Genomic DNA, 16,473 nt, shown 5'->3' on the forward strand with positions numbered 1-16,473 from the left:
TTTGGGTGTGCCTCAAGCTGAGAAAGTAACCATCACCCTGCAGTGCTATACTTGGTAGTCTAGCCCAGTGATTCTGTTTTAAAAACAAACAAAAAAAAGTACTTTAAGACACTCAAAAACCATATACACACTTTGATATACTGGCACTAGTTCACTGGTGCTGGGCCTCTGTACTCCGAATTTAGAAATCCCTTCTTTGTGTAAGGACGATGTGGCATGTTTGAGGTGCGGTGCTACCCCATTGGCATTTAGATTTTGTACCCTCAGTTTTATCATTTCAAATCCCAATGTCTGTCTCACCAATGCAATTATTTTATTCCTCCACTAGCCGCGAAGCATGCATCTAGTAGTCTCTCCTCTCTCTTCCAGGAGAACCACACACTGGTTGCGAATACGGTATCACTCCATTAGTGCCCCAATTCAGGAGCTGGCTGTCCGCAGGCTTCAACATTGGTGATGATCCTCAATGGTCACAGACATTTTTCTGGGTACGGGGAGAGTCGGGTGGGGTCAGAGATCAAAGGGCCGCTTTGTGCCTCGTAGTCAACTCTCTATGGTTACACAGTGACAAGGTACTCATTGACTCACACTGTTGACGATCACAGTGGTGCAGTATGCTCAGGCACACTTTAACAGTGCCTTTGTCCTGACGCTGCGATATCATAGCGAGCCAGTCTGCTTCAAACGCACTTCAGGACACTGCTACGGCACATTCTGCTGAAGGCAAGAGAGACAGCTCGCTGGTTCAGGAGTACGCTGTTTGCTCTCTCGAGTCTCTTCTGGGTAGACTGAGCCACAGCTCTTGCTTGCCCCAGTAGTGCTGACCTCCTACAAGGTTGACTCGCTTCTCTCTTCTCAGACAATTCAGCTTCCAAGTGCTTTAGAGAGGGAGGAAAGCTCTTCTCGTCGTTGTGTAGAATACTCCTCACAGCAGAGCCATCTCCAGGTTGGAGGTGCAAGGAGGTGTGAGCATTCTGCACATGACTATCAAAAGCCACACTTAACAGTTCTCTAGAAGCGATACAAATGTCTAACTTCAACTAAAGGACCCTGTACACTCTGAACAACAGAGACTGCAGTCCCACCCTGAAGTTAGTGCTCAGGAAGACTCGCCGGCATTTTATACAGCAAAGGGACATAATTGAATTTCTAAAGAGAAGCCGATCTCCTCTTTTTCCACTTCAGTGTCTAAGTCTCCTCTCTTTCCACCTTCAGGTATGTCAGCAATACAATTCAACTGTCTGGGAAAACAACCTAATCTCCAACTTGTGCCCATGAGCAGGCAAAGGGCTTCCTAACTGGAATCCACAGGCCTCTCATACAATCAATGCATTCCCCATGGAGGTCCCCCACAGACATGCACGGTGATGTTAGTTTTAGGACCTGGGTTTGTTTATAGCAGATGATATTTACACAAGGAGGACAGTAGGCCTCCACTCCACTAACTCAGATAGAAACGTCTTGTTACAACTCCAAATTCAAAAAATAATTAATGCTGTCACAACCGCGCTACATACTGAGCCCGTGAAAGGGCGTTAGTTCAGTGTCTAACTAATTAGTGCACGTGTTGAGTGTCCCTCTGAGTCTATGACCTCTCTCCTGTCAAGGGACAGACCTAGGACTTTGCACAATTGCACACATGCTAGATCAGCTTGAAGCTGGGCCAAAATCAAAATCCAGGATACCAGATACTCTGAATTGGGCACTAAGGAGAGAGAACACAACTGTGCACCATACAGGGGGCCTTTTTGTCCCAACAATTACCTGGTCACCTTCGACGACATACTATTTAGGGGAGCAACTAAATGAAACATTCCAATTTAAACACCCCAAGCAGCAGTTACCATCCCAATAGAAATGTTACAACCTGGGCTGCCTCCATAACCTTTTCTGCCTGTAGTGCCAGGTTTGCTTGTAATCCAGAAGATAGGTTTTTGACCCCAGCAATGGTGAAGACAACTACTCAACGCTGTCTTTAAAAATATATATTTAAACCCCTAGAGTATGAACAGAGTTTTTAAAAAGTGATCTGAATCCTGACTCGGTGATTGTGATATCAGTCAGACAAAGACATGCCTCAACCCCGGTGACTACTGCACCACTTGAAAGGGAGAGCAAACACATTGATGCAACTGAAAGTAAGATGTGTGGTACAGCAACAACTGCTATAAAAATGCCATTGCAAAAGCACTCCTGGGTGAGGTTGTTTATGAATGACTTCACTAAGCACAGACAGCAGGACCTCTAGCTGTAAGTGGAAGAGATGCCCATGGTGGTAAACCAGGTCATCAGCTCTACTGTTAATTGAGTGGACCACGCAGCAAAGGGCTACAGCCGTGGAGCCTTCCTTCACAGATCATCATGGCCTATGTTAACATCTCTTAAATCAGATGCTAGAAGAAATAATGAACCTCCCATCTTCAGGTATGGCCTTATTCGGCTAGCACTCAGAAGAGGAAATTATTAAAATTAAAAACGAAACGGAGACTCTTAGGGCCGTAGACCTGCTAGAGAAAAAGAGTTTATTCTTAAACAGAAGTAAAAATCTAGAGAAAGACTGTACTACTCAGAAGGATTCAATCCCCTCTCCGATCCTATCAGCCGTAAAGCCTTCGGAAAAACCATCAGCAGCAAGGCCAGAGTGCCATTGCAAACACAACTCCTCGAAGACCAAATCAGTGCCTTCAAGACTGTCAAAAACTGTAGAAAGGCATTCCTGTGGAAATCTGCAAGGACAACCTTGTACCTCCCTTCCCCCCCATTCTCCCCCTTCGTTCTCCAGTAAACGAGGCGGTATGCAGGGGATGTCTTGAGGACTGGAAGTTTGGGAGTCAATTACAACAGACAAGTGGGTGCTAAATATTGTGAGTCATGGGCACTCTCTCTTTCAAGGCCAAACCACCATCTCTTCCTCCAAAACAAACAATGAAGCACAAATGTACATTTTGAGGAAGCACCCATCTGTTCTATTCAAGAAATGTGCAATCAAACTTTTGCCATCCCCACCAAAAGTTGCATTGAGTTTACTCGGGATTCAAAAGAAAGTCTCAGAATTCGAGTTACAAGCTGTGTGAACCCTCACTGGCGATCATCGGGTGAAACCTGCTACAAAGTCCAGCATTACCTGAGCAGTGAACTAACAAAGACAATGCTATAGCATATTCTCTATGCAAGGCTCATTGCTCTCCCAATAAAAGATCTAAATGGAAGCTGGAAGTTACTCTCTATGGCTGGTCCGTGCAGACTGTCATTTAAGTGAGGAAACACTGGAATGTCTGATATGCATCTTCCTGGCTCTTAGAGACTCCACCAGAATTGGCTAATATATGGCTTCAATTCAAAATCTGCTAAAAGGTCACCCTTTGCAACACCAGGGCACAAACCCTGTATTAACAACCTCCGGCCTTTTTAATTAGTATATGGCACTTATAGCTACGGCTGCAAAACATGCTTGCACATAACCTTAGCTTCTGCACCAGCAACCCCAACCCTCACAAGCAGCACTTCACACTCTTTATCGCTTCTGTAATTGACCCCTCATACACCACGGGGGCATTCAGTAGATGGGCACCTGCAATATGGTGGGGGCCCTAAGAAGTACTGTGGCCACAGGAACCAGACACTGCAAAAGAGGGACGTGTGGACTAATGGCTGAAACATCAGTTGGGTTAGTAAGAAGTCACTGCGCATTATGAATTATTGCTGTTGGAACTGATAAAAATGCGCTTACATATATGGTACTCAGTTGTTTTTTTTTTGTTTTCTATGTACAAGGCATTTTGATCAAGTGATTTTTAGATAATGGCATATTTTATTATCATACATGTTCTAATGGTTAAACCTCTTATATGATTATTGAAACGTTTCGGTACTTTAAACCTTGTCTTATGCTATACAATGTCTTTTTGTAACGATTTTAATTAATTGAACAAATAAACGTATTACTTACTTACCTGCTAAAACGGTTGGGCCCGCTATTGCGCTTTCACTCGAGCGCATGTTATTGTGGGTGATAGACTTTAAGATTTATTTTGCGCTCTCATCAGTGCTGAAGCGCATTTAACTGTGCGGTGTGCCCAGGCTGATTCTTTCCCCAATTTCCTTTTGGCTGCTTCTCTGTTTCTGCCTTGCCCTATCCCTGTGTTGGATAATTTATGCAACCAACACGGAGGAGTGAGTTTGGTGAGGAAGCAGCCTTTAACACGTTGGGATCACCGATGACGTCAGAGCGCTGTACGCTTAACAACATCTAGTTGGAGATTTGGTGCTCCATTTTCATGTTTACTCCGCCACTTTCTTGTTGAAGTACATTATCATCTGCTTACCGCGCTAACAGCGATTGTCATGCTTAAATATTCTACACTGAATCAAAGTTGACAAGGCTTCTCACATTGGTGTTAATTTTGGTGGCATCAGCGATTTACATGCTATAGGAAAAGTACAATGTGCATTTTAAAGTTTATACCTACAGCACTAGGCACAATTTGTTGCATTGATTTCTGACTCTTCTATATCTGTAGACCATGCAGTAGTATTTCTTAGGAACTGTTCATTTTTTTTAAGACTCTTTTTTGCTTCATTTTTGTGATTTGGTGTTTTTTGTTCGGTTTGTTCAGTTTCATGCTGATGCAGACAGTAACCCCTTCACCATTTTGTTCAAGATCCTGGAGAATCGCCTCTGAAGTGGTGTGTTTGGATCAGGTCGTTCAACTTTAGGGGCTATTGATAGGCTCAAATGTAAACCTGATCGTAAACGGAATATACTCTATTATTACTTGGGTGTAGGGGATCAAAATGTTTTTGTCCATTTTCCAGATTATACCCCCTCTAAAGATGAAATTATTGATCAATATCAAATTGCTGTAAAGCAATTGGAGTTTCATTTTGAGGGCAAGGTCAATTTTGTGGTACATAGACATACATTTTTCACTAGACTTCAAACACCATCAGAATCTATCGGCACATATGTTGCTGCCTTGAAGGTTTTAGCATCGTATTGTGAATGTGAGAGTTTTACATCTCAGTTGATTCATGATCAAATTGTAGCCAGATGTTATTCAGAAAAAATGAAGTATGTAGTAGATATTAGCTTGCAAAACCCCTACATTAGATGAAGCCATTGTTATAGCTAAAAGTATTGAATCTTCAAGATAAGATTCCAAACAATTAGAAAATGCAGTGAATCATGTGTCTGTGGTGACCAGCATTAACAATAAAAGTCAGCCAGGGTCATCCTCTTCCAATTCGTCTGGCAACAACAAAGGGTCATGGTCAAGTTTTCAGGGCACAGTATTTCAGATGCATGTCACCTACACATGTATTGAATTTTAAAAACTGTCCAGCTGTCGACCAGGAATGTTGGAAATGCAATAAAGTTGGGCACTTTGTAAAAGTTTGTAGAGGTGGGAGACAAAATGCTTCTTTCAGGAGTACCTCCATCAGGGTTTTTCAAGACCAAGTCATCAATGAGAATGTTGGCAAATTAGAAAACAAGGTGACGTAGTAAGTCCTTTCTGGAGAAGTTTAGAAGTGGGTAATGTTGAAAACAAGTGTTACAATGATCCCCTGGTCAGTTTTTTGATTGATGGGCATATAATACCTCCTTTAGTGGATTCTGGTGCAAGAATTACCATAGTTGACATTGTCGGATTTAATGAGAACTGGATGTTAGGCCTTGTTTCCACCAGATGTTGTTACCACAGTTTTCAAAGGGAGTAGAATTGATTTGGTGGGTTACTTCTGGGCGAACATTGTATTTTGCGAAAAGGAAACTAAGGGCAAAGTGTATGGTGAAGAAACAGATCAGTGTGCTGGGGTGGTGGCATCAAGCAGACTTTGGTATGGTAATTCGACCTGAGCAGGAATTCCCTGTGGCGCTAGAGAATAATTAGTGTGCTGGGGGTGTTTCGTATCTGTCCAAACTCCAGTGAGTTTCTGATTTTGAGGTGTTCAAGGGCAAATTAGGGGGTAATCCGAAATGTCATGTGATGAAAGTCAAAGAGGGGTGTATACCTGTCTAACACAAGTTACGCAATGTGCCGTTTAGTGTGAGAGGTGAATTGTGCCAGATTTTGAGTAAAATGCAGGAGGAAAAGATCATAGAACCTGTAAATGCCACTTTGTGGTATCTCTAGTAGTCTTAGCTAAGAAAAAATCAAGTAAACTTTGTTTGTGTGTCGACTTGAGGAATTGTAACAATGCTATTTAGGTGGAAAATACCTAATTTTGAGGCTCTGATAACTGCTGTGGGTCAGGCCAAATGGTTTACTAAGTTGGATCTTAAGGTGGCTTATGATCAGGTAGTCCTGGATGAAGAATATCTGCCTCCAACTGCCTTTGTTACGCCTGATGGCACATTTCAGTTCTGTAGGATGCCATGTTGTCTGGCCTTAGCTGCCTCCGTTTTCCAAAAAGTCACGACAAGGGTTTTGCATAGCATTAATAATGTCATAGTTTTCCAGGATGATATTTAGTATTTTCTCACACATAGGAGATCCATGCTATGATGTTGAAACAAGTGGTGTCACACTTAGGAAGGAGAAATGTATTTTTACTGTGAATGAACTGGAATATCAGGGCATGGGTTGCCTGCCGATGGTGTGAAACCTAAACCTGGTTTGGTTGATGGCATTGTGAAAGCTCCTCATTCTACGGACAAAGATCAATTAAGGTCTTTTTAGGCATGTCTGAATTTTAGTCTAAAGTAGAATACTGATTTTATCAATATGTCAGCAGAATTTTGACCTTATTAAACAGCATTGTATCTGCACCTGCTTTGCAACAGAAAACATTTGTTAAAGTTGATGCAAGTGCGGTACTGACACAGTGTGATGGTTCCAAGGAGGTTACTGTTGGTTTTACCTCTTGTAGATTGAAGGATTACAAGACCAGGTACTCTGTCATAGAGAAGGAGATGCTTGCGTGCATGTGGGGTGAGGAAAAATTCAAACCCTATTTTTGAGGAAGAAGGTTTTAGTTGAGAACAGATCTCAAGCCTTTAGGTGACATCCTCTCTGGAGGAGTGATCGAGAAATCTACTGCAAGATTAGCCAGATTGTCTTTGAAACTGTTGGAGTTTAATTTCAAACTCTCAGACATTGCTGGGGGGACAAACATTAAAGCTGATTGCTTGCCTAAATTGCTGATGGATAACCGATTGGATTCTGTGGAAGAAGAGATTGAGGTATGTATCATTGCGAGGGTTGAATATTGTGTCGTGTGTTGAGTTTTTGCAGGATTGGCGGAAAGATTTGGAGGCGGATGTTGATTTACATCAAGATTTTGTGGGTTTTTCACCAAAGGATGGCTTTGTGAAAAGAGTGTGAGGGTCAATTTGCAACATTTTTGGAACACTGCTGAAGAGTTGTCTTGGAATGGGATGTGTTGGTTAGAGGTAATAAATTGATTCTCTCCATGTGTTACAGACGTATAATGAACGAATGAGATTTGTAATGTGCATGGCTACTCAGGGAGTGACCCGACGCGAACGGCAGGCAAATGATAAGCAACTACGCATAAAGCCATATAGCCCAGAGGAGAAAAGCCACGTTTTTAGTTTCCTTCTGAAGACGAATTCAAGAGGAATCTTATGCAGATCACATGGGAGCTAGTTCCAAGCTTTAGCAGCAAGAAACTGAAAGGTTTTGCCACCCTTCCTTATGTGCATAATGCACGGGACAACCAGCAGTGCAGCTGAAGTTGAGCGCAGCGCTCTAGAAGGGCAGTAGGACTCAAATCTCCTTGCAAGGTATCCTTGTCTGGCAAGAAACACTGCCCTGTGAACCAAGAAAAGGATTTTAAATAAAATCCGCTTCTCGAATGACAACCAGTGTAAGGATTTCAGGACAGGAGAAATTGATGAGCGACTGGGCAGGTGCATAACGAGCCTGGCAGCAGCATTTTGGACCACCTGAATGCGACTTAACAGAGCTTTCGATGCTCTTTGCCCTCAAATGAGGAGCATTGGTGTAATCCAAGCGTGAGGTAATCAAAGCATGGATTACGGTTCTTCTGCAAACAAAGGGCAGGTGGAAAAGAAATTTCCTCAGTGTATCCAGCATCACAAAGCAGATGGAGATCTGCGGTCGTATGGAGAAACAGTTGCCCAGCTTGACCTCCACATTTTTTACCCCCAAAGCAGCAGGGGGAGAGGCCGGCAAGGCAGAGGGCCCTATATCTTTCCACCAGTTTGAAGCATGTGATCCAAGCAGAAGAATTCCTGTTTTATCAGTAAAAATTTCACTTGACTGCCTTGGATCCATTCATAGACTGCAAGCATGTAGTCCTTGAAGGTTGATTCAATCAAGGCTGGAGATCCCTTGAAGACAAAGAGCCTTTGTGTATCATCAGCGTACAAAATAATATAGCAGTTAAAAGACTCTACTACAGAGTACTGAGGCAACAGAAAAACAGAGTAGGACTCAATGAGGAGCTTTGCGTAACATCTTGATTAGCTGCTTTAACCTCGGAGGTGAAAGGTGCAAGCCAGACCGATTAGCGCTGGACTCTGGAAAGAATTTAACCCAGTCACTTGCAATGCCAGCTACAATCAATTTAGCCAAACTGTGTAAGAGAATGGTATGTGGGACAGTATCAAATGCAGCGGATAGATGGAGGATCTAACAACCACTTGATGTAATCAGGATTTTGGAGCCGGTGCTTTCTAGTCATTTTGGCATGGCCACCACCAAACGATGAGTGCATTGTAATTACTGGTGACTGGGCATGGATGGTGATGTAGAGGATTTAGTCTGTCACTGTTGTCAGTGTAACCAAAGTGATAAACATTTGGTCACTTCTGTTCCGACACCCAGTTTGCCTCACTTCCCATAAAATGGTCTTTCAGAAGGTGGCAATTTATATTTTTGGGTGCTTTGAATGTTTTACTTTCTCACATGAGGTACTTGATTGTTATGAATGATCATCTTTTGAGGTGGGTTGAAGTGACGGGTGTGGCTGAATCCAATGCGTACATGTTATTACATTTTTCAAGGAAGAGTTTTCTAGAGAAGGAACACCTTCTGAAATGTTGTCCGATAATGGTGTGCAGTTTACCTCTGTTGACCTGCATACATTTCTAAAGAAAAATTGAATCAAACATTTGTGCACTCCATTATATTATCCCAAGTTCAATGGTAAGGTAGAACGGTTCAATAAAGTACTGATGGAGTGGATCCAAAGTGTGCTTAAAGCTGACAAAGATTTTGCTGAAGCTATTAGAGAGTTATTGTAGGACTACTGTACAGCACCACTTTCAGTAACAGGACAGATTTCCTTTTGAGTTGATGAGGGCGGAGGAGATTGGTGTCATTACTTTATCCTAAGTGGATGGTGGATGTTGGTGACTCCAGTGTTAATGTACAGATGTTGTGTAACAAAGCGAAATGTACAAGACACACTTTTCCTCTTCAGCCAGGATAGCTTGATTCCAGTGGCACAGTGAGCCCAGGACTCACGTCTGAGCATACTTGGCGCACTTTGGGCGAGAAAGCAAAAGACACACAAATGTGCCAGTGATGATGTTAGCAAGTATAGATGCATTTGTGGATGTAGGTCAAAGAAAATGGGCTAGAATGTTTATGTTGCTCTCAGAGCTGAAGTACCTCATTCAGAGTGTGCATATTAAAGAAGGCAGTTTTGCTTCTCTCAAGATCCGTAGAGTGCCAGCCAGCCAAACTAATTGCAGGGCCTCATGAAAACTCTCAAACAGACACTGTCTAACAGCGGGTCTGCCATATGATCATCTGTCTCCCCTCTGAATCTAGCTAAGTCACAAGAGATTGGCTACGTTGTAGGCTCTCTTGTTGCCCGGGCACTGGAACTTCTGGCAACATGCCTAAAACTGGCACAATAGTGACAACCCCTTGCACCATGCTAGCCCAAGGATAATGGTGGTAAATCCTGCCAACATGCTGTCCCTGGCATAGTGGGGAAACCTCTGGCAATATGCTGGCACTGGGACAATTGAGGTAATTCCTGATAACATACTGGCACAACAATAGTAATCACTGGTATATTATGGTCAACCACGGTATGGTGGTGCCAAGGCACACCTCTAAAACATTTTGAATACTTTAACATTTAAGCAGACGCAAAAGAGAATAACCTTTGCAAGTTAAAATATGCGACAGGTTTGTAGTGGGCTATGTAAACTATCCAAAACCCAAGAAAAATGTCTTTGCCATTGTCTGGGTTTTGAGGAGAGATTTGAAAAGGGCGTATCCTACTGCATGTGTATATGCTTGTTTTTTCTTGCCTCTACAATACCTCTGCATACAAATACAGTAGCACAGTATGAACCAGTTCAAGAGCGAATGTTCAGATAAGATAAAACTGTCAATCGTCTTTTGTTTATGTATGTTGGTGTCTAAAACTAAGATAAATAATGATTATAATGTGCACATAGTATGGAGAAATTTAGCTGACATGTTTAATTTTTACCAATTTCCTCATTAGGCAACAACGTTGCCACAGGAATACAAAGAAGGCAGGCTACATGCATACAGACTTATCTGTGCAATGATGACACGGCGGCAAGATGTACTCCCAAACACAGATTTTCTTATGCATTTTTACCTTGTGATGCACAGTGGATTAAATGACGAAGATCAGGTACGGCGTTCATCATTCTACCTTTGTATTAATTGTTTCCTGTAAAAGATCATCATGAGAAAACGTGTGTGGAAATGGTATCTTGCTTAGTGAACAGAAAATAAGACTGTTGAGCAAATGTGAAACTTTCTCTAACTGTTCTCAGTAGTAAGGCTGGGCTGGAAACCATGAGCTAATCTAGAACATGCTTTATCAGCCTGCCTTTAGAACCACGTCCTCAATAGGGCTTCCTGCCCAAGAATATTTTGGAAGAATGAGCCAAATAGTGCATAAGACAGCTTTATTTTCTAAATACATTCATTAACAGGCCTTTGTTTTTCAGGCAGTTTTGAAGCGGAACTAAGTAAGGTATCCAAAGCTTTAAGGTCTGCTACAATGTACACTGTACAGGATCAGTATTCTAAGGTAGTGAGCTATGAAAAGGCCAAAAAGAAACTTGGGTGTCTCATAGAAAATACCGGATGTAGATATGCCGAATATTTTTCCACAGGAACCATATGCATCTGAAAAATGACAAAATGTGCCTCAAAATACATTGCCTTCAAATGTTATGGTGCCTTCAATTGGAAGAATAAGGTGCTACTCAGATATTCCAGATTACTAATGATAATATGATTTGGAATGTACCAATCTGACTGGGATCCTTTAATATCCTCCCATTCTGTTCTAGCAGTCTGCCAGTGGTGATTGTTGAGGTTTGGACACGCTAGGGTGCTGTTCAGGATGACTGCATGCTGCACGAAAATCATTTCTCTGTTAATGCTATAGTTAATGCAAGGGATAGGTGATGCTTTTGTTAGAAAGTAGCAAAAACAAAGTTTTGTCCTCTATGCTTTCCCTGTTTTTTTCTTTATTTTTCACCAGAACCAAATGTCATAAGAAGTGAAATTTCTGAATAAATCTCCAAATTTAGATAGATCGGTTGCATTATTTTCCAAAAGTGTATGTGACAAGAACCCTAAAAGTAAGATTCTCAATCCACTACCTTCTATTTTTTTTACTCCAAGAGAAATTTTACAAATTTTTGTTCACGTTGATATTATAGGACATAAGACACATTTACACTTTTCTGAATACAGTTTGATAGCATCAAAACAGTATTTTTCTCCCACGGGGAGCCAATGAGTCACAAATAGTTTTAAGAATCAAAATAATGGTTGCTCCTACTCAGATGAGCACCTTTGTTGTTAATTTACTGGTTTCTGTGTGTAGATTTCTCATGTTTCGAATGCTGTATCTCACACCATGAATATGTTCAGGGTTTTTTGTTAATTTTCCCTATTCCTTTTATCTTAATTGTCAAGAAATATTGATGGCAGCAAATCGGGTTTACTTTTATAGTCTTTAAATTCATTATATTTCAGTCACAGTTCCTATTGCAAATCAAGCCTCATTTAAAAGATTTCTAAACCCCAGTTGGGTATTTATTTGCATGGGAGAGGTCTATTGAATGTGTTGGCATTATTTCAAAGAGTTGGCTGATGGTCCAGATACCGAAGTCCTAGCTAAACTACGTGTCTTTATGCAGATAGAATTGATATTAATGCATTGTTCTTAGTAGATCTTGAACAATAATATTTCTAATGCTTCTCAGGATTGTTGGCCTAACCATTGCATAGTAAAAGGGCGCTGGAAAGTAAGGTTCAAACGCCTTGTTGTTACAGGAAAAAATACATTGTACTGATATATTTTATTGGGCTCTTCACAAGTAATATATGTTTTATGGCTGTATGCAGTAGTGGCCAGCATAGCTTCTGGGGGGGTCGATCATGGGTGGGGGCCGACACGCAGGGGGCCATCGCGTGGTGGACCGTCGCGTGGGGAATTGGGGGGCGTCGCGCTACGGGGTGGGGGGGCGTCACGCTTCGGGGTGAGGGGGCCACCATGTGTGGGGGGGACTTACCTTACCGCCGGGTCCAGTGTTTGATCGTTCTGAGTGCTGTGACACGGCGCTCAGCCAGGGGCTGAAGGGGTGGGCCTGGTCTCCATGCAGACTGTAATGCAGCCTGCATACAGAACGGGGAAAGTGCGCATTACTGGTTTGGGCGGCCCGAGAAGGCCGACCAAACAGTCACTGTGCACTTAGGACTAGGCAAACCACTCCTCCCCTGCTCCGAGAGCCAAGCAGCCCCACCCTCAAAGCAGCAGGGCACGAAGCATAAAATGATAATAACTATAAGTTATTATCATTTTATGTTTCTACTTGGCACTGCTTAAAAGCACTAGGTCGACGCTCCTCCGCCATTACGGAGGAGCCGCCACTGGCCGTATGTATACATTTTTAGAACCTTTGAGGATCCTTAGTAAGATAAATAAGGCCAGAACCTAGAGGTAGAAGGGCGGCAGAGGGTAATGGGCCAGGTGGCTTCTTGTCCTTGGGATACTGATGTTCCAGCCTTGCTTTCCTTTTACGAAGGATTGTCAAGTGCGTTGGTCCAGTTAGTTCCATGTATGTGAAAAAAGACTCCAACTCCCAGACTGCACTGTTTTTAGTTTGAAGCCTTGGATTAGCAAATTGCTTTCCCTCTGACTAGGAGCCATGTTATCTCCCTACGCGTATGGGGTTACTGGGGGACGTGCAGAAGACTAACAAACATCCATGACTAGATGTGCTGATAAAACATGAACCTTACAAATCAAAATCTTTAGGTTTTTAGTCATTTGACTTAGATTTTATCCTCGCGTGGTTAGTTTAAGGATTCATTTGTCGGAGGTGCTGCATAATTTTAAATTTAACCTAAGGTTGTAAACAATTATACAATTTTCATAGGATTACTTTTCAGCCTTTTAAACATTAAATTATTATTCACAAAAAGGGGTTTCGGACTCTGAAAAAGCAAACTTGTTTTCAAAGCAGAAGGGGGGTAGATGAGAAAACTATGCTTGCTAATTTCTCACAATTTAAAAGTAAGGTCTTTTGCCAGAACAGAGCCATCATTTTCTCTTTACACATTACGAAGAAAGAGGCAGACTACAGCCTGCAAGAGGAAGCCCGAAAATGTACAGAGTAACAGATGGCCATAGCTTAAGTAAATGGTAATTACATTTCAGCATGCATGAGCTAGATCCCTTTCACGGTGCAGGGAAGTGTAAGTTGATAGCGGCAGAAAGTGCCTTGCAGATGAAGAGCACTGAACTGAAAGGTTAACGGCTAGGGTTTTTTTCATCCTTGCATTAGGACGGTAGCAACAAGTGCTCTGGAGCGTGCCAAATGTGTTCATTTCGAAAAGAATACATCAATTGCCTGATTACAAGAAATTCTGCATATTTAAATGTCGGCTTCCCAATATTTATGCATCGGCCAGGCATTTGCCTTCTGAGTGAATTCAAAATGCATGTAGGCGCTGCGATCTCACAATGGCCAGGGAGAGCTGCAGATGTTGTTCTGAAAAAGCTCGCTGATTTATGATATATAGCCCGATATTCATTGCCAGAGGTACAAAAGCAGCCCCCTGCTCTTTTGTGCGATGCGCCTCTTGTGCTCCGAGACTCTGCGCGCGGGGTGTGCTGCCATTTCATTTTTTGTTTTCTTATTTCCCGACATAATGAGGGACGGTGTCGTTATTTCAGATTGTAGGGCTATTAGTACTGCTCACTGGAACACGAACAAATTGGGTAGAGCATTGTCTTCCCGCAGCACAATCACTAGGCAGCTTTTGCTTTTGTTTCCTGGGGGGAAAACACTCCTCGTAGGTATTTGTGCCTGGTGAAGTGCTGGCCAGATGCTAGTGCGCTGCTCTCCCAGGCATTCGAAAAGCCGCTTCTGTGGTTTTTATGCTCCCTCACGTTGGCTGCTGGCTTGGTGGTTGCCTAGATGCATTTACCGTTGTCGATTTATCACAGAAGAAGTGGCTTCAGTCTCTAATACAAATACTAAGGACCATTTTCAGTAGAGTCGCCCCCAACCCCCTTTTAAGTCGAGTATTCAAGACCTCTTGTATCTACTTTAGTATATACTTAAATGCGTATGTAGTTTGTGGGCTCTGGAGATCAGCCCTGAGACTTGTCTGCTTCCGCTTAGGGACTTTTTCTGTTCAACTGCCTCTATTTAACTTTCTTGATAGAAAACGACCAGCAGGGGTCTGTAAAATACCAGAATCACTTTGGCATTCTCTAGATTCCAGTCCATAGAAATTGTCTTCCACGAGCACCCGTAGACAATAATATTTTTTTCAAGTCTTGTATTTTCAGTGATATGACCACCGGAGGGACTGATTTTATATTAAAAACAGAGCTTTGGACTATACCATTTCCCGCTGAAAGGCAATATTTCTCTCCATGTGTTCCCATACCTGGCGTGTCATATACTTTGGTGCTTACTTTCCCTCCATGTTAAAGAACAGTAGATGTTTCGGTACCCAGACTAATGTGTTGTATGGCTATATACATATAAGGTCCCAAAGGCGAGACGGATTGCATTGCAAATGCTTTTTTTTTTTTTTTTTTAATAACTACTACCCTACACAAAATCTTAGTATTTCTCCATGAAGTACTCCTGTCCCCAAAATGTTTTTATTGTATTATTTATTCATCTTATGGAGGATCAACTGCCGTCCTCTATATTCTAAGTCATAGGCCCAGATTTAGAGATTGTCATACAGGTTACTCTGTCTGCTAGGATATCTCATCCACCTTAATTAGAAGTTATCAGGAGGGAATTGTATCCTGTGGCTCACAGGATAGTTGATATGTTTGTGGCCGAGCAGCCTATCTACCAAACTTTTAATCATTCACAAAATCGTTAATTAAATTATACTTTTCATTGTGTAGATTCTCATATTAAATTGAAAGATGGAGGAATCAGGTTAATTATTTCTATTGCCAGAACAAAGTAAGCATGACTGGGTAGAAGCTTTTATTTGGACTCGTTGGATCTATCAAATTGTTAGGTGAGATTTTAGAAATTTGCAGAGTCCTGATTGGTGAGATTCAAGCTATATTCTGTTGTTTTCTCCCAGTGGTGCAGGCCTTATTAGCCCTATCATGCCTGAGTGAAGGGTGTGCAGAGCAATGGCCTTGAATGCAGGGCTGAGGCTGCCTGCTCGCTTTCTGCAAGGTAACAGTTTACTGCATCTAAAGCAAATGCCCTGCTGTCTGCTGCTACAGTGATGCAGGTGCTGTCGGTTTACACTAGATATAACGAATAATCCATAGAAGAGTTGTGTAGAAAGGTGGGATCTGCTTTCATGGGCACCCCCACTTTATGCTGATGTCATTATGTTTTTCTGACTGGGATCCTGCTAATCAGGACCCCAGTCTCTGTGCTTCTCCCTTAAATTGGACATAGTGACTACCTAGGTACCCTCCAGATTGGCTACTGGTGTACCCTTTGAAGTCCCTAGTATATGGTACTAAAGTACCCAGTGGTCTCCCATGGGCTGCAGCATGCATTATGCCATCCCTGAGAGACCACTCAAAATGGGACTACAGGTCTGCCATTGTAGCCTGTCTGAGCTGGCGCTAGCACCACTCACGACAGATATAGGTTTCCCTATATCTGAGGCCACTACACTTAAAACCTATAAGTCACCCCTAAGGCAGACCTTTCAATCCTGAAGGCAGGATGCTGGGTCCTAAGTGTGAGGGTCCCCCTGTATGAGCAGGGCAATCCTACAACATTCGGCGTCGATTCTCCCGGGTTCTAAGTGCAACAGCCATTACGACATATAGAGTGGCCATGCGTCATTACGTGATGACCATCTCTAAACTGGCTGTAATGAACTCTGTCATGTTTGGTATCAGACATGTTGGAATCATACCCTACACCGTTTACGGTATGATTCCATGCACTGTAAATCTCCTCAGGGATGCCCTCAGTGCTCTCGATACCAGTCTTCCAGAACCGGACAGCAAGCTAGGGCT

At 42.4% G+C, this 16,473-nt stretch overlaps 1 protein-coding gene across 7 annotated transcripts in view; it reads left to right on the forward strand.

Annotated features, from left to right (window-relative positions):
• The window catches only part of RALGAPA2 (Ral GTPase activating protein catalytic subunit alpha 2), a 1,855,355-nt gene that overhangs the window by 829,613 nt on the left and 1,009,269 nt on the right, over positions 1-16,473 (forward strand). For all 7 annotated transcript variants that reach the window (XM_085612413.1, XM_085612412.1, XM_085612410.1 and 4 more), the window contains one exon: positions 10,456-10,611. In XM_085612413.1, the coding sequence (XP_085468539.1) occupies positions 10,456-10,611 (156 nt within the window). The remainder of the gene's footprint in view (positions 1-10,455; positions 10,612-16,473) is intronic.

Source organism: Triturus cristatus, chromosome 6 (genome assembly GCF_964204655.1).
Source record: "Triturus cristatus chromosome 6, aTriCri1.1, whole genome shotgun sequence".
In the NCBI taxonomy this organism is placed as follows: domain Eukaryota; kingdom Metazoa; phylum Chordata; class Amphibia; order Caudata; family Salamandridae; genus Triturus; species Triturus cristatus.